The 26,385-nt window shown below is 43.8% G+C and overlaps 1 protein-coding gene across 7 annotated transcripts in view; it reads left to right on the top strand.

The window, feature by feature from the left end:
• DPP6 (dipeptidyl peptidase like 6) overlaps positions 1-26,385 on the top strand; it is an 812,601-nt gene that overhangs the window by 604,393 nt on the left and 181,823 nt on the right. For all 7 annotated transcript variants that reach the window (XM_037891092.2, XM_037891091.2, XM_043541565.1 and 4 more), the window contains one exon: positions 17,193-17,245. In XM_037891092.2, coding sequence (XP_037747020.1) covers positions 17,193-17,245 — 53 coding nt within the window. The remainder of the gene's footprint in view (positions 1-17,192; positions 17,246-26,385) is intronic.

Here is a 26,385-nt window from a genome sequence, read left to right as displayed (position 1 = left end):
TGAATGAGCGAAGAAATAGTCACAGAAATAGTCCAAGGTGAAATTTCCCATCTGAGACGGGGAGATGCCCTTGGCCCCAGTGTCATCCCCCCTAGGGTTGGAGAGGTGGACCTTAGCCCCTGTGCTGTCCCCAACACAGGCGGAGAGCCAGTCCTCAAACTATATACCACTAAAGTCCTGCCTCCAGTAGGACTTCAGTGGTGCATAGACCGTATGCTCTCCCTCTGTGCAGGATGTGAATTTCACTCTGCGTTATTTCTGTGAATATTTCTTGTTATTCTGCGAATAGCCTTTAAGTCCCTTTGGAAGCCTAGGTGGTATATAAACCTACTGCTGGCTCCCTGCAGAGAGGGGACATCACCTTGGGTGAATAATTTTGCATTATAAATACACTCGAGAAAATTGCAAGCTATTCAAGGACAGTTGGTGAAAGACATAGGTGATATGAATTGACTGTGATATTATGTGACTGTGAATTATTTGCCCAGCTCTAGTCACTAAGAGTATTAAAAGTGAAAGAATTATATAGATCTAATTTGGGAGGGCTTCCTGCTTTACATTCAGGCCTTGATCTTGCACTGAAATCTTCTAACCTGGAGCCCTGTACCTTTGCAGAGTCCCGCTGAAGGTCTGCAGTAGCCAAACCCAGTGCAGATTTGGGGGCCTCTGCTTTGGCAGAAAATTTACTACTTAGCTCTTATGTAGTCTTTTTATTAGTAGACCTTAAACTGCTTCACAAGGGAAGTCAGTATCGTTATCCCAGTATTACAGGTGGGAAACCGAGGCACGGATGGGGCGGGGGGGAATGGTTTGCCCAAGATCCATGGCATACTCAGCTCTCCTGAAACCCATTTGGAGCTTGCTCCATTAAGCTATTACTACTCAGCTGCATGTCTTTGTTCTCATGGCATTAGCATAGTGCTGCAGCATTTGGTTTGCAAAACGGTTTCTCTGCCATTTAAAGAAATGAATGAAAGTATTTTTTGTTAATGTTTGGTTTTGTACCACCACCACCACAGCTATCTCGTTAAATATGAAATCTTTATTTGCTGGGTTAACTCCTTGTAATGTACCTTTGGCCCTTAGTCTTGGGCCATCAATGTCATCCGATGAAGTGAGCTGTAGCTCACGAAAGCTCATGCTCAAATAAATTTGTTAGTCTCTAAGGTGCCACAAGTCCTCCTTTTCTTTTTAATGGGAGTTTTGTGACTGACCAGTCAATATAGGATCTGGCGCTAAATAGGTTTATGTGTCTGTTTGATCCTGCGTGGTTCTGAGGTTTTTGCAAGGGCCATTTAACTTCGCTGCAATAATTTTTAAAAATGCATGTGTATAGGGTTTTCTTCATTGATTTTTATTAAACTATAATAAATCTGATTTTAACAGACTGAAGCCAAATTCTTCGAAGAATTATGCAAATTATCCAGGTTTACTTTATCTTTTTTGAGTATGCTTGGAAATATTTGAGAATTTTATTGGACTAAATTCTTTCCTAGTGTAACTTCACTGGAGTCAGTGAAGTTACACCAGACATGAATTTGACCCCGTGTGTTTGGCTCTGCTAAGAACACATTAGAGCAGAAGGGCTATAAGAATCTGTCATACAGAATAGGATTAGCCTACAGGATTAGGTAAGAAACCATGTAGTCATAGGTTTCAGAGTAGCAGCCGTGTTTGTTTGTATTCGCAAAAAGAAAAGGAGTACTTGTGGCACCTTAGAGACTAACCAATTTATTTGAGCATAAGTCATAAAAGATCTATTGACTCCATAATTAAGGTTGAGCTCTCTTTTGCACTTAAAGGGATTCAACCACTTTGTTTTTCATGAAAAATACAGTGTGTCCTCCTCACAAACTTGCAGAACTTGCTCTTTGAGGACAGAATTAATTTTCTGAAATGTTTACAGGTAAATCATTTAATTAGTTAAAATAATTAAAACCTGCGTGATGTCATGAAAGGAAGAAAAGTATTTAAAAAGTAACTTATTTAAAAATCATTTAAATTTAATGTGGGACTACAGATGCTAAAATGCCTTCATCATAATGGTGTCTACATTGCATGACACCACTGCAGGGCAGAAGATTGGTTGGGTGCCTTAACTGTGCATTTCTTACATGTTTGTATTTATTTTACATGTGACCGTAACTCTGAATTGCCTGCGTTTGTAAAGCTGGGCTTTGGGATAATTACCATATCCCTGTAATGTTTTTTACCCTTAACTTTCTAATAGGCACTCTTAATCTTAACAGCATTTTAATGTAGTTTTTTGTGTGTCTAGGAATATTGTATAACCTGGTAAAATAATAAGATTAAGCTAGAGTTCTGGAATACCTTATCCTTTGTAAGTTCCTGTCCAGGATTTTATAACAGGCAGAGACACTACACCTGGAAAATCCATGCCTGGTTGTACACTGAACCTGTTGCATGCTGGAACAGAGCTTTGGGAGTTTAGTCAGTGCCATGTGAATGCTTAAACATATATGAAAAGGTTATGAACAATAAATTCCCATGCATGTCCCTGTCAGTTCTCAGTACCTTGATTGCAGATACTCCTCAGTAACCTGGAATATAACAAGTACAAAATACAAATGTAGGCAGGAAATGCTAAGAGTATTTTGAAGCTGCCATTATTTATTTACCAATAAAATATTAAACAGTACGTCTTCTCTAAGTCACTCAGTCACTGCTAGTCATTGCTATTTCCAATGGTGCCACTTACGTGCTGTGAAGGACAGGTGGCTCAGGAGCAAAAGAAGGTTTTTGTATTGTTTGGCAGGCCTACTCTGTATTAAAGGAGAACAGCAGTTGGCAGATTGGATTAACATTCTCCTGAGGGCTGGATCTGGTGTGCCAGCTGTATGTTTAATACGTGTAGGTCATACTGATTCCATACTAAATTTGTAAGGAAGAGCAGCCAGCCACTTTACCTCCGCTGCATCACAAAAAGGTCAGTCCTGAAGCCAGTGGAAAGCTCCCATTCCTACAGCATCCACAGGATGAGACTCCAGAAAGTGGGATTTGAAAACAAATATTTAAAAAAGAAAAGTATAATTATGAAATAACAGAGCATGGCACTAGAATCATAGAATCATAGAATATCAGGGTTGGAAGGGACCTCAGGAGGTCATCTAATCCAAACCCCTGCTCAAAGCAGGACCAATCCCCAATTAAATCATCCCAGCCAGGGCTTTGTCAAGCCTGACCTTAAAAATATCTAAGGAAGGAGATCCCACCACCTCCCTAGGTAACACATTCCAGTGCTTCACCACCCTCCAAGTGAAAAAGTTTTTCCTAATATCCAAACTAAACCTCCCCCACTGCAACTTGAGACCATTACTCCTCGTTCTGTCATCTGCCACCACTGAGAGCAGTCTAGATCCATCCTCTTTGGAACCCCCTTTCAGGTAGTTGAAAGCAGCTATCAAATCCCCCCTCATTCTTCTTTTCCGCAGACTAAACAATCCCAGTTCCCTCAGCCTGTCCTCATAAGTCATGTGCTCCAGCCCCCTAATCATTTTTGTTGCCCTCCGCTGGACTCTTTCCAATTTTTCCACATCCTTCTTGTAGTATGGGGCCCAAAACTGGACACACTACTCCAGATGAGGCCTCACCAATGTCAAATAGAGGGGAATGATCACATCCCATGCTCTGCTGGCAATGCCCCTACTTATACATCCCAAAATGCCATTAGCCTCCTTGGCAACAAGGGCACACTGTTGACTCATATCCAGCTTCTTGTCCACTGTAACCCCTAGGTCCTTTTCTGCGGAACTGCTGCCTAGCCATTTGGTCCCTAGTCTGTAGTGGTGCATGGGATATTTCCATCCTAAGAGCAGGACTCTGCACTTGTCCTTGTTGAACTTCATCAGATTTCTTTTGGCCCAATCCTCTCATTTGTGTAGGGCCCTCTGTATCCTATCCCTGCCCTCCAGCGTATCTACCACTCCTCCCAGTTTAGTGTCATCTGCAAACTTGCTGAGGGTGCAGTCCACGCCATCCTCCAGATCATTAATGAAGATATTGAACAAAACCGGCCCCAGGACCGACCCTTGGGGCACTCCGCTTGAAACCAGCCGCCAACTAAACATGGAGCCATTGATCACTACCCATGGATCCTGACGGTCTAGCCAGCTTTCTATCCACCTGATAGTCCATTTATCCAGCCTATACTTCTTTAACTTGCTGGCAAGAATACTGTGGGAGACCTATCAAAAGCTTTGCTAAACTCAAGGAATAACACATCCACTACTTTCCCCTCATCCACAGAGCCAGTTATCTCGTCATAGAAGGCAATTAGATTAGTCAGGCATGACTTGCCCTTGGTGAATCCACACTGACTGTTCCTGATCACTTTCCTCTCCTCTAAGTGCTTCAGAATTGATTCCTTGAGGACCTGCTCCATGATTTTTCCAGGGACTGAGGTCAGGCTGACTGGTCTGTAGTTCCCCGAATCCTCCTCCTTCCCTTTTTTAAAGATGGACACTATATTAGCCTTTTTCCAGTCATCTGGGATCTCCCCCTATCGCCATGAGTTTTCAAAGATAATGGCCAATGGCTATGCAATCACATCCACCAACTCCTTTAGCACTCTCGGGTGCAGCGCATCCGGCCCCATGGATTTTTGCTCGTCGAGCTTTTCTAAATAGTCCCTAACCACCTCTTTCTCCACAGAGGGCTGGTCACCTCTTCCCCATGCTGTACTGCCCAGTGCAGTAGTCTGGGAGCTGACCTTGTTCGTGAAGACAGAGGCAAAAAAAGCATTGAGTACATTAGCTTTTTCCACATCCTCTGTCACTAGGTTGCCTCCCTCATTCAGTAAGGGGCCCACACTTTCCTTGACTTCCTTCTTGTTGCTAACATACCTGAAGAAACCCTTCTTGTTACTCTTAACATCTCTTGCTAGCTGCAACTCCAAGTGTGATTTGGACTTCCTGATTTCACTTCTGCATGCCCGAGCAATATTTTTATACTCTTGCCTGGTCATTTGTCCAATCTTCTACTTCTTGTAAGCTTCTTTTTTGTGTTCAGGATCAGCAAGGATTTCACTGTTAAGCCAAGCTGATCGCCTGCCATATTTACTATTCTTTCTACACATTGGGATGGTTTGTCCCTTTAACCTCAATAAGGATTCTTTAAAATACAGCCAGCTCTCCTGGACTCCTTTCCCCCTCATGTTATTCTCCCAGCGGATCCTGCCCATCAGTTCCCTGAGGGAGTCAAAGTCTGCTTTTCTGAAGTCCAGGGTCCGTATTCTGCTGCTCTCCTTTCTTCCTTGTGTCAGGATCCTGAACTTGACCATCTCATGGTCACTGCCTCCCAGGTTCCCATTCACTTTTGGTTCCCCTACTAATTCTTCCTGGTTTGTGAGCAGCAGGTCAAGAAGAGCTCTGCCCCAAGTTGGTTCCTCCAGCACTTGCACGAGGAAATTGTCCCCTACACTTTCCAAAAACTTCTTGGATTGTCTGTGCACCGCTGTATTGCTCTCCCAGCAAATATCAGGGTGATTGAAGTCTCCCATGAGAACCAGGGCCTGTGATCTAGTAACTTCCATTAGTTGCCGGAAGAAAGCCTTGTCCACCTCATCCCCCTGGTCCGGTGATCTATAGCAGACTCCCACCACTACATCACCCTTGTTGCTCACACTTCTAAACTTAATCCAGAGACACTCAGGTTTTTCTGCAGTTTCATACTGGAGCTCTGAGCAGTCATACTGCTCTCTTACATTCAGTGCAACTCCCCCACCTTTTCTGCTCTGCCTGTCCTTCCCAAACAGTTTATATCCATCCATGATAGTACTCCAGTCATGTGAGTTATCCCACCAAGTCTCTGTTATTCCAATCACATCATAATTCCTTGACTGTGCCAGGACTTCCAGTTCTCCCTGCTTGTTTCCCAGGCTTCTTGCATTTGTGTATAGGCACTTGAGATAACTCGCTAATCCTCCCGCTTTCTCAGTATGAGGCAGGAGCTCTCCCGTCTCGCGCTCTCCTGCTCGTGCTTCCTCCTGGTATCCCACGTCCCCACTTACCTCAGGGTTTGGTCTCCTTCCCCCGGTGAACCTAGTTTAAAGCCCTCCTCACTAGGTTAGCCAGCCTGCTTGCGAAGATGCTCTTCCCTCTCTTCGTTAGGTGGAGCCCGTCTCTGCCTAGCACTCCTCCTTCTTGGAACACCATCCCATGGTCAAAGAATCCAAAGCCTTCTCTTCAACACCACCTGCGTAGCCATTCTTTGACTTCCACGATTCGACGGACTCTACCCGGGCCTTTTCCTTCCACAGGGAGGATGGACGAGAACACCACTTGCGCCTCACTTTATCCTTCTTCTGAGAGCCGCGTAGTCTGCAGTGATCCACTCAAGGTCATTCTTGGCAGTATCATTGGTGCCCATGTGGAGAAGCAGGAAGGGGTAGCTATCCGAGGGCTTGATGCATCTCGGCAGTCTCTCTGTCACATCGTGAATCCTAGCTCCTGGAAAGCAGAAGACTTCTCGGTTTTCCCGGTTGGGGCAGCAAATAGATGACTCAGTCACCCTGAGGAGCGAGTCCCCGACCACCACCAGCCGCCTCCTTCTCTTGGGAGTGGTGGTAGTGGAACCCGAATCCCTAGGACAGTGCATCTCATGCCTTCCAATTGGCAGAGTCTCCTTCTGCTCCCTTCCCTCAGATGTATCATCTAGTCCACTCTCCGCATTAGTACCTGTGGAGAGAACATGAAAATGTTTGCTTACCTGTATCTGCATTGCTGGTATGGACGCTCCCCTTTCTTTTTCTGGAGTCACATGCTGCCAAATTTCTTCACCATCCTTCTGTCCCCGCTGCGCAGCCTGCTCTGACTCTTCAGAATGTTGTGTCTGTAGAAGCATATACTGATGTCTGTCCAGGAAATCTTCAGTTTCTCTTACGCAATGCAGGGTCGATACTTGTTTCTCCAGACCTTGAACCTTCTCTTCCAATATGGAGACCAGCTTGCACTTTTTTGCTTCTGTCCTGTGGAAGAAGGACAAACATGGCACATCCTGTGCAGGTAACAACAGCTGAACGCTCCCCATCCATATTACCTTCCTTCTAAGAGCTTCCTCAGGTGCTCAGAGAAGCCGCAAGATGAAAGCCTCAGTGGGCTCTCCCCAGGCGAACTCCCTCTGTTCGCCGCTCAGCTGGTTCGCAGTTGACTGGCTTTTTATAACAGTCAGGCCCACTCAAGGCTCACCTGGAACAAAGCACTCCCAATTCACACTTTTCAAACAATCAAGCACACAGTCAAACTGACAAACTGTCCCTCAACAGACTCTCAGATGCTCTAGCTAGTTATGCTCTAGATAGTTCAGTTTCTACAACATTAACTGGCATTATTATCTTACAGTACTAGAGTCTATCCACATTAGTCTGGCTAAAACACTTTATTTTACTGGTTAGCACTTTACATACTAGAGCTGGGGCTGTCAGCTAATGGGGTATTCTTTAGCTTAGCTTGTTTAGAGGCATTTTATTTTGGAGCTGAGGAACCAGGGTTCTGCTCCCAGCAGCCTCTGCATGTGAGATCTGCATAGTGATTTTGTCAGTTGCTTGCAGCATGTAGATTTATTACAATAGGTTTGAGTTCTAGCCACAAAAGCCTAAAATGTACCTGGACCAAGTACCCTATGGCACAGATGGTTTTTTCACATCATGATGCCACATCACTCTGGAAGTGTTTGTGCTCCAAGGGACCAGACCCACCGTGCGGGTAGTAGAGAAGAGCTGGGCATTTCTGGATCGGCTAGTTGAATAGTGTCATGAGCCCTCTGCTATTGTGTGACGAGAAGGAGCCACCCGTCTCCACTGTCCATGCTCTGAGGATGGGCTCACAAAGTGAGGGCTGTTTTAGGCTGATGTTGCAATGTTCTAGTACTGTGTCGTACAAACCCAGAATGTTTGGTCTAAGACTACGTCAGCCCCACCATGCAAAAAAATCAGCCCCTTGCACAGACTCTTCCTGCTGTTCCACCTCTCCTTTCTCTTCCTCCCAGGCTCCATCCCATGCACAGACCATTCCTTTCTGTTCCACTTCCTTCAAAAAACTCGTCTGTTCTTCCCAGTGCTTGGCAGACTCCCTAGGAATCTCTGATCCGTTATGCTAGCATAAACCTGGAGTCTCTCCAGTGATGTCAGTGGAGTTGCTCCATGTTTACACTGGTGTAAATGAGATCAGAATCTAACCCTTAGCTTGTCCCTGACTCAGTGTTCGGTTGGGCCCTTTCCGCTGCCTAGCCCAGAAACTAGGATCCATCCTTAATCTTCTGCTGATGTTAGGATTCAGGTCTGCAGTCTTAAGCAGACTGGTTTGAGTGGACTTGGATACATTTCCTTCTCTCAACCCCAGTACAAACACTTTTTAAGTATCATTTGCTGCCGTCCCTCTCCATGTGTATGGGAGGTGACCTAGAAGCCCTTCAGCGATTGCTGTCCCCTCTACTGCTACCTGAGGTATGAGTAGCTGGTGCAAGGGAGTAAGGATAAAGGAGGGGAGTTTATGCTCCCTCGCTTCCCTTTGTGGGTGCACAGGACAGGCCACAATTTGGCCTACACCTGTAAGTAGATATAAGTGTCACTGTAACTAATATATGTGGTCCCAAATTAAGTCAAGTCAGTTTCCACAGACTATGGAGAGAATAGCAAAGATCCTCAGTGCCAGAATGCTTTGTCTGTCCATCAGTTCCAGAGAGACAACCGCAGCTAAGTACCAAGCCCACTTCCACCATTCCTGCTCTGTCAGAGGCTCTGCTCACCTCTATATCCTTCTATAGGAAGTTCACGGTAGGCTTTCTTTGTAGCAGTGAGTACATTACATGTGTTTATCCTTTTGTTTAGCCATGTGAGTACTGTGCAGTGGGACATGGGGAGATCTCCCTGCCAAATAATGCGTTTAACAGTCGCGTCTGTTTATTTGACTGTCAGGTGAGCCGAGACACAAGAGGTGCCTGACCTTGATTACGGTCTTCTTAATTTAGGATAGCTGCAAAGAATGTGCAGCGTTGCTTGAGGAATGGGATGACAGGCAGACACACACAGTTCATAGCACCATAGTTAGGGATATATTACTTGCGAAGGAAGAAAGCAAATAGGATTATCTGATGGCTCTCGCTTGGGATAGGTTGGTAGGGAAGTGCTTCCTAGTGGTCAGGGCTTAGTCCTGATGTGCAGGGGGGTTGTTGGTAGGGGAGCCTGGGCCTCCCACTCCACCAGGCTCTGACCCAGGGCCCTTTGAGGGCTATCAGCGGTCTGACAGTTGAGATGCTTAAGGTAGCCCTCCCGGGCACACTTCCTACCCGCCTCCCTGCTGTTGTCCCAAGGTTGCCATCTGTGGTAAGGCAGGTGAGGCTTATCTGTTCACACCACCTTCTGGTGGCTGTGTAGAGCAGGTCATTCTCCTTTTGCTCTCGGATAACGACCGCCTCCTCCTGTGGTATGGCCCAGCCTCCTGGGCCAGCTCAGTCCAAGGCCTTTCCCCCCACTGGGGTAGTGCAAACAGAAAATGAAGGGGCTCAATCAAGTCCAGAGTTTATATTCCCCTCAGGCTGTCTCTGCAGCAGGCCCTCCCTTCCCCCGTGGAGGGTCCTTTGGGCAGTTGTTTAGGGAGAGATTCTGTCTTCCCTCAGCTAGTCTCTTCTGGAGATGCCAGTAGCCGGTCTGCTCTCTTCCCTGGTCTGCCCTCTTCCCTGGTTTGTCCTCAAATGAGCTTCCCCCCTGCCTTTTAATTCCTTCTCTAGTTGGCATATTTCCTACCGGTGAGCCCAGAGTACTTCCTTAACCCCTTGTTGCTCAGTGTGGTGTTTGTACACCCCTGTCACAGGTGCAGAGAAAAAGCAGAATCCTCTGCCACAGAAGGAAAGGTGACACATCAGAGAGGCACCGTGATAAATACGAAAGATTAGAGAGGTGGAAAGAAAGTCTTCAATTACATGAAGTTATCCATTGGCTCTCTCTCCTTGCAAATAGCAGAGCTTCCCTGAGTTTAGGACACAGGTATAACTGCATGGATTCCACATTCTTGGATTGCAGTGACTGTCGAAGATGTAGATATTTACATAGTTGAACTGGATTCTGCAGGAAACAAGGTTCTTATGGAACTCTTGTTAGCGATAAAATGGTGACGGTGCTTTGATCCGATAATAATGATAGGTGGGAAGAGCATTACCTCACAATCTGTCGCCACCTGGAGGAGAAGCTGAGAGCCATCTCCAAAGCAGTAGGGAATGCCTCAGCTGGAGGTTGCTCCTAGTGTAATAAGTCATTCATATATAAAAGCAAGAAGAAAAATGTAATTGCATTTTATGTGTTTGAAAAGGTTAAAAGTTTAGCAGAACGTTGCCATGGTTACAGTGTCCAGTTAACAAAAGTGGATCTTTCCTGCCTATGAAGTAACATACAGTAGCCAGTACGGAAATAGGACTTCATTCACGTTTGGTTAGTAAACAGAAAAATGTTCCAAATTATGAACTGACTAATCTCAGCCCATAGAAGTCCCATGAAAATCAATGGGCTCACAGGGTGGTTTAGAATATAATTAATCATATAATGAAAATTTAGCCTTTTGTGTTATCCTGGTATAAAAATACTGAAATATTACCCAGTGGGGTGCATTGATTTGTTCCAATTCTTTAAAGAATTTAACGAAGAGGAACTGTGATGATTTTTTTTAATCTGACAATTAGTCTTTTCAGTGCAGGAAGATTTAAACCACCAGGAAGTAACAACCCAGTATTACTTCTTAGTGACTGATTGACTCAGGAACGGATGTGACAATAGAAAAGTGAACAGGCTCTTACTATGGGTCATCTGTTTTAGCATGCATAATGCACGCTATACGGAGGCAGTCTTAATAATGTGTAACACAGCCTACCACTAACACCTGGATCTTATTTCCTCTCTGAACACAGTTCTCCTGTTGATCCCTTTAGCAGATAACAAAGCAGGTCCCTTGCACCCCCACCTGTCCCTTAGTATAGCAGAGAAATATGCTGTCACTGTGTTCCACTCATGATCTTGTTTTTCTCCTTCTTGTTACTCTTAGTTTGTCAGCTTCAGAGCCTAGTTATATTCCACAGGCCTAAAGAGTGAAATGTCCCAAGGCCTCTTTTATCCTGAGTCTCCTGCATCACATTGTGGGTTACTGTTGCCAGGCTGTCAGGTCCACTCTGAAGTGGTATTAATAGTTAACTCTCTTAAAGTGCCACAGCCTCATGTGTTTGGTCTGACACTGATATATTCATTTCTGCATTGCACAATTGCAGTGAAGATAGGAAAAATGACCTATATAAATCTTCTGCTGACAAACCACATTGTTAGAGATATTAACGGAGGACTTTGCTGGCAGATGTAGCAGCTACAGTTTCACACACCATCTGAGTTTTATTTGTACTGCTTTTCTCATTTGAGAGGAAAAGGGACAGACGATTACAAGAATAGTTTGAGTCCAGTGAGGATTCAGAGCAGAGGTGGGCAAACTACGGCCCGCGGGACCATCCTGCCCAGCCCCTGTGCTCCCGGCCAGGGAGGCTAGTCCCCCCGGCCCCTCCTTTGCTGTTCCCCCTCCCCCGCAGCCTCAGTGCACCTTGTTGCTGGTGTAGTGTATTAAACTGCTCGGCGTAGGAATGTGCTACTGGTAGCAGTTATGGAGAGCAATTTACTACACTACACCGGTGCAACGCTCTTGGCGGCGCAGCTGTAGTGCCGCCAGCCACCGTTGCTCTGTGCTGCACGGTAAGGGGGCAGGGAGCGGGGGGGGGGGGTCGATAGAGGGTAGGGGAGTTCGGGGTGGTGGTTAGGGGGTGGGGAGGGTGGATGCGGTTGGGGCAGTCAGAGGGTGGGGAACGGGGGGGGGGGTTGGATGGGGGTGGGGTCCCGGGGGGGGCAGTCAGGAAGGAGGGGGGGTTGGATGGGGCGGTGGGGGGCATCAGGGTCAGGGGTTCCGGGGGCGGTCAGGGGACAGGGAGCGGGGTGGGGGTAGATGGGGCAGGGGTCCTGGGGTGGCCGTCATGGAACGGGGGGGTTGGATGGGGCCAGAGTCCCGGGGGGAGGTGTCAGGGGGTGAGACGCAAGGGGGAGGATGGATAGGGGGCGGAGGCACAGCCTTCCCTAACCGGCCCTCCATACAATTTCCAAAACCCGATGTGGCTCTCAGGCCGAAAAGTTTGCCCGCCACTGTTCTAAAATGTTTTTCCTCTTGTGAACTGCCAATAAATTGGACTTCTGAGTTCAATGACCAGTGGTGCAAGAGTAAGGTAATTGATTGCCCTTGGAGGACCCTATTGAACTTCATATTTGAGCAGGATTTGGTGAGTTACCACCCCATTGATTTTCCTTTTTTAAACTGGCCCAATGACATTCTTAAGTAATTTTTCAATTTATAAGGTGATAATTATGTTTTCAGCTTTGAGTCTCAATCCTTTCAGTTTGTGCTCCGTGTTTTTCTCGTGGGCAGATATTTCGCATACCCTGGAGCCTTAGAGTCTAAGACATTTTCTGATCCTCAGCTACTCTGTTTCTGTTTTGTTTCTGAATATTTCTAATTAGTGATTCATTTTTCTCTGAAATTTGATTACTTTTCCATCTGTAAAAGCAAATCACTTGCATGGCAGCAGAGATATCGGAAAATAGATCAGTCTTCTGTCCTTCTCTTCTAACCATTTCCTTTCCGGGATGTGGTCTGATCTCTTAATTTGGTTTCCTTTCTCTTTATGTTCCTCTTTGGGATATAATTGTATGATGCCGAATCTAAAATCTTCTAGTGACATTTTTAAAGAAGGTTAGGAAACCTTTAAAATCAGTGATGATAGGAAAGGAAACAACCATTTTATAGCCAGATTCTGGCTGGCTGTGTGTGGCTCTACTGGACGATAGGAAGAGTGGAAACACACCCATGTTAGGGGCAGCTATGACCTGACTGTGAAGCACAGGAGTAGGGGGAGATCAGCTATCTGTGCCAGAGTCTGGGAGGAAAAGAGAGTCATGCCATCCTTCTGACCCTTGGAGCACTATCAGATGCTGCTGGGGCTGTGATGAGTTTTGGGGCAGGAGCAAGGGCTATGGGCTCCCCAGTACAACACACTTAAACAAGCACTTAACTTTAAGCACTGCCAATGAATAGGTGGGGTCAAATCCATGGAGCTACTCATGTACTTCAGCAGCACATGCTCAAGTGCTTTGCTGGCCCAGAGCTTCTATGGAGACATTGTAGACACACTACCTTATTCCTCAGTGCTACGGGCTGGAAGGTGCTGGAAGTTCTACGCCTGGGTGGATGAAGGTATGAAATGAAGTCAATGGTTTCAGGGCAGAGTGTAGTCAAATCTGTATGTCTCTGAATTTTAGATAAAATAATTGCTTTTTAGGCTCTTAGGTACTGAATCTGTCTTGTCATTTGGTACCATTGCGAAGAAGGCATGCGACTGTTGCTGTGGATAATGTGGATGAGAAGTGGAAAAGACCTATGTAGCTGATTGCAGGACGATCAGCCCAATGGAGGGAGATCCTCTGATGGCATAGGTTTGGCACAGTGACTTCTGTGCCACCTGCAGCTGGCATAGGGAACATGGCTGAGGATTTTCTGTGACCTGATCCTCCTTGGGCCCATTGGTAGCAGATGTAATGTAGAGCAGCCCTAATCTTGCTCTAATTTACACTTGGGAAATGGCCTGGCACATATCCAGCCTAGGATCTAGGGAGTAAAAAGAGGTTGCTTCAAACCAAGCCTTTTTCACACACCCCTATCCTTGGTTGTGCTGCAAGCTGCTTGGGTTTAGGCAAGGATCAGGGCTGAGAGCTCCAAAGCTGTGCAACTCCTCACAATGCCCCAGGGAAGCAGATAAGTAGCATTATCTTCCCTCTTCCCCTCTTCTTGTATTGGTGCAGAACATGAGAGACCGAGAGATTTCATGGTTTACCACCAAGTGAGTCTTTGGCACAGCTGGGATTAAAACTAATGAATTCCTCTCCCTTTGTCACTCACCTCATTAAACCATGTTGTCCCTCTAAGTCAAAGTTTAGCCAACCTGTGTGAATGGAGAAGTGAACTGACCACAGGAGGGGAGAGGGTTCCCTCGTGTCCATGCAGTTAGGAAAGTCCGATACTTATCAGAAATTCTTCAGTTGTTCATTTATTGGAACATGTTTCAGAGTAACAGCCGTGTTAGTCTGTATTCGCAAAAAGAAAAGGAGGACTTGTGGCACCTTAGAGACTAACCAATTTATTTGAGCATGAGCTTTCGTGAGCTACAGCTCACTTCATCGGATGCATGCTGTGGAAATCGCACAAGACATTTTATACACAGACACCATGAAACAATGCCTCCTCCCACCCCACTCTCCTGCTGGTAATAGCTTATCTAAAGTGATCATCAAGTTGGGCCATTTCCAGCACAAATCCAGGTTTTCTCACCCTCCGCCCTCCCACAAACAAACTCACTCTCTTGTTTACCCTCTCAATCTCTGTGTCTCTCTGTACTTAACAACCTCTGTGCCTCAGACTCTGCTAATTGCTGTGGTGTTGTGCCTTCTAACATGGCTGCCTGTAATCTATAGTAACCACAGGAAAAAGCACCAACCAATGCCTTTCCCAGCAGTTGCCCTATCTGTTTGCCTGCCCACTCCATTTGTCGTCTCCTCTCCTTCTCCTTTGTGTGAGCCTGACAGTGTTCATACTGGTACTTCAACTGTCTTCAGATACGTGGGATAGTCCTGTCCTGTTTGAAAACCTGCCTATGTTAATAAGCAAGAGAGTCATGTTCTAGTCCTGAACTTAACCTGTCTTCCCCATTTTTCCCCCTTCCTAGAGGCTTTGGAGGAATATTTAGTGGTTCCGAGGCATTTTAAAGATGAACAGTGCTCAGTATTTATGGACCCTGGTAGTTTTAAATACAGGTATAAAGGGAATTATTCTGAGGACAGTTTGGTCTGACTTCACATGAAAAATCTTATAGGACATTTCCGAAATGGTTTCTAGCTTAGCTGTGCCAAGATTTTACTGTATAACTCCATGCAGCGTTTCTCCTTTGTATTCAGGATTTGCTATTCCCATTCTTTCCCTTTGGGGAATCAGAACAGCTTTATAACTTCAGTAACACTAAAGTAAAACCTAGGGACCTATGCTACCTTCAGATTCACACTGCAGCTCTCCAAGTTTAAACTTTGTGACCTCTGAGGAGACCTCAGCAAACTTAATGGAATTAAGGGCTGGGAGGGAAATACAACACTAATTAGCATTGCACCATCTCAGAGGGGTGGAGGGGACATGTTCAGCATAAATAAATGCGAAACTGCAGCAAAGTCATTTGCATTCCTGAGCCTTCTCAGGTGTGTAGTCACAAGGTAGTTGTCTAAGCTACAAGTGGTTTTGCATATCTATCAAGTAAATCAGAGACTCAGAAACCTAACACACATTAATAGGATGTGATTTTGTGATGCTCTCTGAAGGAGTTTGTGTCTGTAAAGGAATGAATGAATAGAGACAAAAGGTGCAGATTGCCATCTATAACCAATTAGATGTTGTTCCGGTGTCATACCTCCAGCTTTTGGGAGACAGCTCCCCCTACACCCTGATAGCTGCTTCCCCCTTTCATTCACTGGATTTCATGCACTGGCACAAGGCTGCAATGTTTGGGTTGCAGTTGCTACAAAGGAGTGTCTGTGTTGGTAACCCAGTAATCAGCGTGTATTAGGTTTCCCTCTCTGCCCAATCCACAAGAGGTGGGTCTGCTGAAGCCTTGTGCATCAGGCTAGCTCAAGCTATAGCAAATGCTGATATCATCTCTGGAGGTCTCTAGTTCAATCCCTGTTGGGTTAAGCAAGATGTTGGCCCTCACACTTTCATTTTTAAAAATTTCACAAAGCTCTTCTATTATTATTGTTTGACTATTTTGTAATTTATATAATGAAACCTACACTTTCGCCCTAACCCTCCTGACTGTGTCACATTAATCAGTGTCTACAATGTGAACAAAACAAGGAGCAGGATAAAGAAGGAAGGGAAGCAGCTAGATACTGCAGCCAGTTTTTAAACTAATTTCTGCAGTTGCTTCTCCTCAATTCTATAGCATCGTCTTGTATTCTGTGGCCCTGGCTGTGGCATCGCAATCAAACAGATTTTAGTTAGTGTGTGAGGATGGTAATAGGTCTGTGTTATGGTCACATCAAGGTTTCTATCACCCTTTAGGATATCTGTTGGTCTGTGGGAATAGTCAAAATATTTTGTACAAGCTAATAGGTAACTCCTGGAAAGAGTACAGTGATGTTGTGTATGTATACAGGCCTACTATTCAAGAGGCCCTCAATCTATGACAAAGTTCGAGTGCTTTATGAGCAAAGGTGGGGGCCACATAAACTAGCATTGAAATCAGAGTGATATCCCAGATGCCATGGAGTGGTCTATGTGCGTAAATGTTGACTTTTTAATGTGTTTTAAGTTAAAGCAATAGACCAGAGTTTGAAAGCCTGGATGCCTAAAGTCAGATACCTAAATCTATATTTACATACCCACATTAGCAGCCTGACTTTCACAGGTGCTGAGCGCCCATTCCTCCCACTGAGCAATCAGAAATCCCCGGGACAAATCAATTCACACTGAAAATCCGTCCATCAAGTTTTAAACCATTAAAACAAGTAGTAAATTTTCCCGTCTCAAAGGGCCTAATCCTGTGAGGTGAGGAGTGCCCTCACCTCCCAGAAAAGTCAGTGAAAGTTGAAGATGCTATTCAGCCTCTCTCAGGGTCAAACAGACCTTAAGTCATTGCTGAGCCCAAAATCAGCCAGCTTTCCTCTGATGGCTATGAAAGGGTGTTGCAGTACATACCATATCCCTGTTGTGTCTTGTTATAACCATGTCGCCTGTCTCCAACTGACCAAGGTGTCCTCATTAAGGATTGTTCTATATTTAGCCATTGCTGGGAGCATGTGCCCCTACCTTAATCAAAGACCTGGTAGCCATGGCAACGACACAGAGCATCTGGATGGATACAGTTTGCCAAACATTTTAACAAGGTGTGAGATGAATATCACACATCACCATTAGGTGAATTAATTTATCGTTCCTTTCCAGTACAGATTACAAAGTATTCATAACAGCTCCCTTGCCATAAAATGCTAGACTTTGCATTGATATGAGCCCCGTTAACATAGATTACATTACTAATCTTGTTTTCTTTTAAATTTCATTTTGCAGGTGTATCAGCATTCGTTTACGGCATATTATGTCCTCAGCAAAATACCTTTTGGGTAAGCAATAATTCAGTCTTCATTTTAAAACACAGCAATTTAAAATTCTACAAAGTAATACAAGATACAACTAATGATTTGCCAATAACAATTCTGTGCAGCAGTCTAGCATCCACTGTACTGTGTGTTGTAGAACAGAACATAACGTGAAAGAAACAAAAGTAGTCCACTTCCGGGAGAGGGCCTAGTTTTCATGCTGTTGGCTGGAATGTAGTATAAATAGCTAAAAACTGGGAAGTGAACATAAATTTGTGTACTCTGAATATCACACTAGCTACTAGTCACATGTGCAAATTTTTACCAGCAAAAATGGGGAGATACAATAGACCTGTACTTTGCTGTTATTAGAATATTGTAAGTGCAATTCTCAAACTAAAGCTCTAGTTTGCTATTCACTGTATTCTTTCACCGGTTTATTATTCCTATAGAGAGTGTCCAAACAGGTGGTAAGCATTTCTCATACCTAAAAGTCAGCTCCTGCAAAGACTTGCAAGTGTGCCTTTTGTTATGCTCCTGAGTAGTTTCAGTGAAGTCAATGACACTACACATGGCTCTTATCTAGCAAGGCACTTAAGCAATTGCTTAAGTCCCACTGACTTCAATGGGATTTTTTATTTCAAATGAGCTTAAGCATCTGCATGAAATTAAGTATGTGTTTAAGTGCTTTGTTGAATCAGGATCCTGTGAACAGTTGTGCATAAAGTTTGGCAGGATAAGGGCCTAAGTAGACAAAATGGGAGGAGGAGAAGAGATGTTCCATGCCTTTTTATAAAGTGCTGGATTGCAATATTCTATAGTACCTTTCTCCACGTGAAGCCCCACTGAAGTCAGTGGGTATTCGATGAATAAGTTACCACCAACCACAAGGAAGTGGATATCAAAATATGGCTCAAAAATTAGTTTTACATTTTTCAGTATGTTTATCCTACCATATTTTTATATGTAACAGGAAAGTAGAAATACAAAGTATTTATAATGATCTCTTGGAAAGCAATTATTAATATAATACTTTTTATAAAAATTCAAGCATGAAAGAATTTAGTCATGTCGGCACAAATTTTTAAAGGTATTTAGGTGTTGCTGTGCTCAGCATGGCAATGCCTAAACGATTTAGGAGCTTAAATATCATTTTCAAAAGGGATCTAGGTACTCAGCAGTCTAAATCCCATTGACTGCCAGTGCAGTTTAGACTCCTAGATGCCTTTTGAAGATGAGATTTAGGCTCCTAAATCAATTAGATGTTGTGATGCTGAATGCAGCAACACCTAAATAACTTAAAAAGCTGGAGCGTAGTTTTCCTGTTAAAGGTCTCTCTGATTTTAGGTTTGAAAATAAATTCCTAACTTCAGAGTATGATTTAGACCTCAGTCTGACAAACAGACATCATGTTTAGTTTCTGACAACGCTGGTAATGTGCAGACGTTGTGTCAAGGAGATATCTCAGTATATGCCCCCACTTAGTTAAAAAAGAGTTCACATAGAGAATTTCTTTCAGTGGTGTCCAGTTAACAGCCAAGAAACATCACTTTGCTTTCTTTACAGAAATTCTGTATTCTGCACATATATATATTTTAAAAAATCCCCAAATGTTAGAAACTCTCTAAATTAGCAATTTAGGAATCCAGACAGTTCCCTACTACCACAGAATCGTTCATCATCCACCCCACCAAATTTACATCTCATATTGAATCTTTATTTTGTTCTGTAATGGAACCATGCTGTTGGATGAATACTTTTGATTTCATTTATTCATTCAGTGTGAAGTGAAGATTCTGAAAGGAATATAGTGCCAGGAGGCACTGAGTTACGTAAGAGTCCTGTCTGTTTTCTCAGAGTATGATGTGTTGGTAGAGCAGGAAGATATTTTAATGGAGAGAATTGGTAGGATTGCTCTGTTTGGTGTTATGAAATGTGTTGATCACATAGTGTGATCGGGTTGTGTAAGTATATGTAGATCTCGCAAGCTCACATTTTTATCTGTATTGTAGAGCAACTAGCAAGTTGTTTCAGAGTAGCAGCTGTGTTAGTCTGTATTCGCAAAAAGAAAAGGAGGACTTGTGGCACCTTAGAGACTAACAAATTTATTTGAGCATAAGCTTTCGTGAGCTACAGCTCACTTTTTCCCCAGTGGGTAATGTTGCATGATGCGATAGTGCAATAAGTACATTGTAAATGCATCCCTTGAAGAGGGCTACTGAAGGGGAATTTATAATCTTCTAGAAATATATTTGGAATTTTGCATATGATGTAGGAAATTCTAGTGGATATAGTTAAAAGGATGGTCCCAACTGAGTGGTGTGATAGTGGGCAAGGAAAGATGATGCACAACTTAAAAGCAGTGCTTTCATTTAGAGAACAAAACTCTCGCATCACACTGGGTGGGAGAGGGGAGGGGAGGCTGTTGACCTAGTAGGGACACACACACACCTGCCTTAGAGCAGAGTATTTATTTTATTGTATTTCTTTAGATTTGACATTCCTGAACAAAGCTCTTGTAAACACTTTGAGCGCCTTGACAGCAATTAAACTTACAATAACCACCCAGCAGATTTAGTACCAATATGCAAACAAATTAATGTCACTAGCCACAGGCCTTAAATAATCAAATGGAGGGAACCATTTACCTCATCTTGCAGACAGTAAAAATGACAACTCTCCCAGAAAGCTGCTCAGCCCCAAATCCTGTCCCAGGACACTCTCATGTCCTTCTCCCAAAGCCCTGTCAGGTGCAGTGCACCCTACTTCTGCTGCAAAACGAGGCAGCCTATGTACCCTGTTAGTATGTGCTGCCAGCTGGGGGGTTTGGGGCCTGCTCATGCTTCCAAGCCAGTGGCCACAGCTTGAGCCTAGGTGGCCACATTAGCTGTGACTCCAGCCCATCTCAGTCCTTCTGTTTCTAAATGTGAATTCCACAGAATGTATACCCCATGGGCTGTGCCAGTGTAAGTTTCCCTGAACTGTCTCACCCACCTTCCTCGCCCGCAGCTCTGACCTTTCATAATGAGAGGAGTAGGTAGTTCAGCCTTCATGCTCATTCAGCCCTTGCTGCCTCTGCTGGGATTTCCTAATAAGGGAGCCAATTAGTGTCACCACTTTTAAAGAACATGACATTAATTTAATTCAATTCTCTCCATAAATTGCTTTTTTTAAGGGAAATTACTGATTTTTTTTGCTGGTTTCCTGTAGATCCTGGTTATGATTGCAACAGAGATGGATCCAAGCCACCAAAGTTTGGCTTTAGATTTGAAAAGTTTGGCTCCCAAGTTCCAGTTGGGAGCTTGACTTGGGTCCACCTCTAGTTTATAATGTACAGTTCAAGTGAAGACACTGGCAAATAGTGTGCGAAATGTCCCGATCTGGAAACCCTTACTCCTTTCAGTGCCTTTGGAGATGTATATCAAATTGTTTGTGTGAGTAAGAAAAGCGGGTTTGAGCCCCTTGTGCAGAGTGAGTGATAAATGATAGCAGAGATAAGCCTCATAGTATCTTATTAAAAACAAAGTATAAGGTTGAAGTAGAAGGGAGAATAATCCCTGCAGAGTTTTAAACCCTTCCCTTCCCCTCCCATTATCTCAAATTTCTACAGATTTTTTTTGTAGATTCAGGATAAAAACCCCCATAGATTTTGCCAAATTTCCCTTCAGATTTCCGTGGCCCACTGATGTTAAGAAGGTTTTTAGTTTTTTTATGAAGGGACTGATTTATGGGTCTATAATTGTTCTTATTTTCAAGAGTATAGGGGGTTTTTTGCTTTATTTTTTTTAAAGGCTGCTCAACAGAGCTAGAAACATGGCATCCACTACCTGTACCCCTGTTTTCTTTCTATCAAGTGTCAGAGCAGTGAAGCTCATACTGTTCTTGGGTGCCATCTAGTGGATTTGTTACTTTTGTAAAATTTATCAGGTGTTTCATCAGACACAGCTTTGTATCCCACATTTGTTTTTCTCTTACTGGTGCTGTCAAGGAACCTGATGGAAATGGCTTGTTACCTGCATTTTAAAATACTTTTGCAAAGCTTCTAGTGCAACATGATGGCTTCACTTGCCAAGCTGTCAGTGGCCACCTGTTATTATTTATTTATTATTTGTGTTGCAATAGCACTTATGAGCTCCATTCCTGGACCAGGACTGCATTGTGGTAGGCACTGAACATAAATACAATCCTATTTGTTAATTTCTGATTGTTGTTCTTTTGTTTACTCATGGGAGCATGAATTCTGCTCACTAGAGTTACTCAGTGTAATTGATCCTTGCTAGGCCCCAACTGCCCAGCCCCACAGACAAATCTTCCACTGAGATGGAAGAAATGTATGATTTGTGTACAGTCTGCAGGATGAGCACTGCATTCTTCAGCTAGATTGAAAAAATATCTTCCTGCTTGACTCTTCCCCTTGAGAACCACTTGCCAAAGTTTTTGTATTGAACTACATCATATGACTCCCTATTTCTTGTTAGATTTTATTACATGTTATTCGTGCTCTTGCTGTGTGGTGCCTATTACTGATTTACATTATTTAATAAACCAACACAGTGTTTAATGGACTGTATGTTTTTTTTGTCTTTTCCACTGGGGCTCTGCACTGGAACCTTGCACTGAATAATCACCATCTCTTGTCTAATGCTTTTTGTCCATAGCTCTCAAAGCACTTTACAAAGGAGGTCAGTATCATTATCCCTGTTTTTCAAATGGGGAAACTGAGGAGGAACTGACTTGCCTAAGGTCACCCAGCAAGACAGTAGCAGAGCTGGGACTAGAACCCAGGTCTCTTGAGTGCTTCAGAAGGCAGGTTATTGCATGAGTGCCTACTACACTGACCTCGAGGTTGTTGGTTACTGGCCGCTGTTTAAAACAGCATGCGGCACTAGCTGGACCACAGGTCTGTTCTGGTATGGCAGCCCCTATGGAAGAGGTAGCATTTGATTGTTCTTTTTCCAAGTACCTGTATCTGCTGCCTTCACCAGGGCCTAAAAAAGACACCATTTTCAGTTCTGCTTTATTTTTAAAATGCCCAAAGTAAAACTTAGCATTAAAAGTACAGTCTGTCAAACTTCCTGCTGTTCATTTGTTTCTGAGCTGATTGTTATCCTTTAGCACTACTGGTAGGAAAAGATTGCTACTGACCGCCAAGCAATGAACCCTCGCCACAATATGTGAGAGAAAAAAAACCCCAAAGCAGAATTCTCAAATGTGCTTGTAAGGCTCAGACAGGAGGAGATTTAGCAGCGATTACATTGTATGCGGAGAGGAGGGAATTGTGCACAACAGCTTCTAGGCAGGATTTACGCTTCTTGCCAGATTTATACTGTGTAACAAGAGGCAGCTGGCAGGCATATCCAAGGAGAAATCTTGGAGCACAGTTATGCTCTTCATATCCACAGTGTAGAACTCTATTCAATATTCCACACTCATCCCCCACACAGAACTCTGATTAGCATCAAGAAAAGTTCTGTGCGTGGACTAAGTGCCAAATCTGCAGTAGAGATCCCCACAATGGATAAGAAATAGGAGAATTTTGCTCTTTGTGCATCAGGGATACATTTTCAAAGCAGTGTGTGTAGGTTTCACTGTACAACTCCCACTAATGTTCAGATTCACCCTGTGTCTCTTACACCAGCTATTGATAGTAAACAGAATAAAATAAAATAAAATAAAATAAAGAAAGCCAAATCAGACTTTGTATACAGAAAGATAGTTATCACAAACACACAAGAATCTCATAGCAAAGCAGTAGAGACCTCAAATCTTTCTCGTTGAAGGACAGCAAGATTTTATCATAACACTTAGGGTCTGTGACAGGCGGAAGAAATTATTTAATATTTAGTCTCATGGCTAAAAGAAACAAAAGTACTGGGAGTAAAGAGAACTGGGTTCAGTTCCTGGCTCTGCCACTGACTTCTTTTGATTTCACCTCTTCCTTTGATTGCTACACATCACTATGGTATTTGAACACGGTGGCAAGTCAAATAACTTCACTGTGCCTCTGTTTCCCCAACTCTTAAAACAGGGATGATAATGCTATTTATCTACCACGCACAGCGGTTGTGAGATTTTATTCATTAATGTTGGAGATACTTGGATGGTAAATGCTACAGAAGGGCAAAGTACTATTATTATATCTATTTGCAGCTAATTGGATTTTAACTAGCAGAAACGAGTGATTTTCTCTCTCTCACTTAGCTATACATATATAGCTCCTCCTACAACTGTATGTAAAAATTTAGTGACGTGAAGTATGTTAAACAAATATGGAACAAATACCTTTCATTCACTTAGAAAAATCTATGCTCTCCTATCACTGCTACTTTCTTTTCTTCCTCCACTTGCCTGAGTATTGCTGCCATCATTTTTGTTGTATCTATTGTTGTTGTAGCCTGACCTCAAAAAGAGAGGTCTGTGTAAGCTTGAAAGCTTCTCTCTGTTACCAACAGAAGTTGGTCAAATAAAAAATATTATTTTTGTTGTCTTTTCAATCTAATTTACACTGTGAGCTCAGGGACCTTTGCCTGCAAAGTTCCATGCACACCTGTGTCTCTCTATAAACAATAACATCCTCATGTTGCAATAGGCTTATTTTTTATTTTGTTCTTGAGAACAGAAGAATTAGCAGTGGGTGAACACAGTGTGATAAAGCCCAGTGAAGTCAGTGTGAATCTTTCCATTCATTTCAGTTGGCTTTGGACAAGGCCCTGATAGAGATGATGTTGGGTCAATGAACTTGTTGCTATTTTAAATTGATCTGAACCTCAAACTCTACAGGCCATTGTACACTGGCTAAGTTATTACAAGGGCATTTGTTTGTTTTTAAAGCCCATTTTGTTTCCGTTAGTAAGAAAGCGCCAGCCATTTTATCCAACAGAGCCCATGCTTAGGGCAACATCCCCCATCAAGTTTCGGACTCCTTGTTGTTTTTATCCCCCATCAAGTGACTGCTCTGCAAAAGAGATTCAGATTTGAAATGCAGTTCCATTTGGATCTCTGGTGTGCACAGTTAGAGGGAAATCCCTTTCAGCAGATCAGCACCGCATCATTTCAGGAGGATTCCCTGTTCATCGCCATGGGTTGATGGTTTTTTTGTGAATCTCTTCCATCTTCCCCCAGGCTAGAGCTACCTCCCAACCCACCCCCAACTCTGCAGGGTGTATACCCTTCACCAAACTGGCCAGCACCAAATCTCAGCAGATGGGGCTGAGTTTCACTCCTTGTTTATACCCCGCATTTTAAACATGGTACAAAGACCACAGTTAGAAACAGAACAATGAAGATAGAGGAAAGTGAGAAACCATTAGATTACAGTGCCATCATTCACCACAAAGCAGGCCACACACGTTTGTAGAAGCCCTTTCAATTGTTCTGCTTTTCTGTAGCACACATCCTGAAATAGAATAGAAGAGAATGCACAGGGTTTTTCTTTTGTTTTGTTTATTTCTTTAGCTGGGACGTTTTCTGCATTTGTTTGGAGGTTGGAGGAGCTGCTTTTTTTGTTGTTTTGTTCTGTTTTGGTTTGGTTTTGTTGATGTACAAGATGCCGTGGGATTTTCATGTTACACAGAAGTAAACCAGATGCATTTCCCCAAAGGGGCCATTTGTGCGTTGGCCCCTATCACACAGTAGATAGACCCTACAGGCATGAACTTTGATTAACATTTGCAGCTATGCACACTGTAGGCTCATAAAGTTGTTAAGCCCATTTAAAATCTGGGTGCATTATTGTTCAATTATGTAACATTCTGTTTTGTGCATAGTGCATTGCAAAGCACAAACAAAGGCATGGTAGTCCTTAGAAAAAAATTGCAGCCTCAGGGCCCAATCGTACAAGGTGCTGAGCACCTCCCCACTCCTGTGGGTTTCAGTGGGGGTAAGGATGCTAAGCACCTCTCCAAACTGTGCACTAATGCATGCAATGATGTTAGTGTGTCTCATGGGCTCTGGTTCCCTTCATCAGCACCATGCTACTAGGGACTCTTCTGGCTGCTGCTGACCCTGGGAGCGGATTCTCTGTGGAAAACATAATATGGTCCCTGGTGGATGAGGCACTTTGAAACTGGAAGAGGGGAATGATACATATCCGCACCGGGTCTTCCTTCTCCCATCCCACCCCTTGGCACAGATCTTGGCCTCACAGAACACCCACCATGGAGTACGGAAGAGGAGAAGGAGCAATGGGACATAAAGGTGACTGATCTTCTCCACCATCATATATGTGAGGGAGAGATCAAGGCACAAAGGGTCCTTACGTATGCAGGGGTGCGTGTGAGCGCACACGTGGGTGAGAGGGAGAATCCCCACCATGAGATTTCAGATGTGAAGACTTCCCCTTACACACGTACTTCAGGTGTATGCATTTCTTTTGTTTGGCAGAATTATAGGGATGGAGTAGTACGTTGTTCCTTCTAAATAAGGGATGTATTTTATTAATCCAGTTTTAAAATGTATCTAAAATCAAGTTAATTGTAGCACTGCCTATCAGTGACCATGTCCTCATTAACAGGAGTCTAGTAATAATGGGTCTTCTAAATGTACATCTTGGATCTTTTGTCTGATGAGTAAACCCAGCTTGAGTCGATGGCATTTAACAGAAAGGTGTGTTCTACCATCCTTGAAACACACACACACACTCAACCCTCCAAGATTGCCTCTAGTCCTGTTGACCTGACATGGAAATGAAATCTGAAGACAGAGTCCTAGCTTTCAAAAAGATATGTAAAATACCAAGTCAGTCTTGTTTATCTAAAACTCAGTAATACAAGGTGATAGATTACATCAGACAACAAACCCAAGAATCAATCTCTTGCCAGAACTGAGGGCCTGATCCTGCTTCCAATGAATTCAAAGTTGTTGGTTTGGGGGGGGGGGGAGGAATGCGGGGGGGGATACTCATTGACTTTGGTAGAAGCAAGATTAGGTCCTTACTGATTTATCTCAACCATATCTCCTCTGAGATCTCGGTGCCCAGAATGGCTCTCTGCAGGCATTGCCTCCATGTGCTGTAATCCCAATAGATCTTACAAGTCAGTCCAGGGCAGTTGGATGGGAATCTCCAAGGCAGAAGTTCTCAAACAGACTTTCTTGGTCCTATTGGGATCCAGGAAGTGGGCGGGCAGAAGCCCACCCACTGGTAAAGGACCCCCCCTCAGCCTACG

Source organism: Chelonia mydas, chromosome 2, assembly GCF_015237465.2.
Source record: "Chelonia mydas isolate rCheMyd1 chromosome 2, rCheMyd1.pri.v2, whole genome shotgun sequence".
Classification (NCBI taxonomy): domain Eukaryota; kingdom Metazoa; phylum Chordata; order Testudines; family Cheloniidae; genus Chelonia; species Chelonia mydas.
This window is presented reverse-complemented; position numbering and strand designations above follow the sequence as displayed.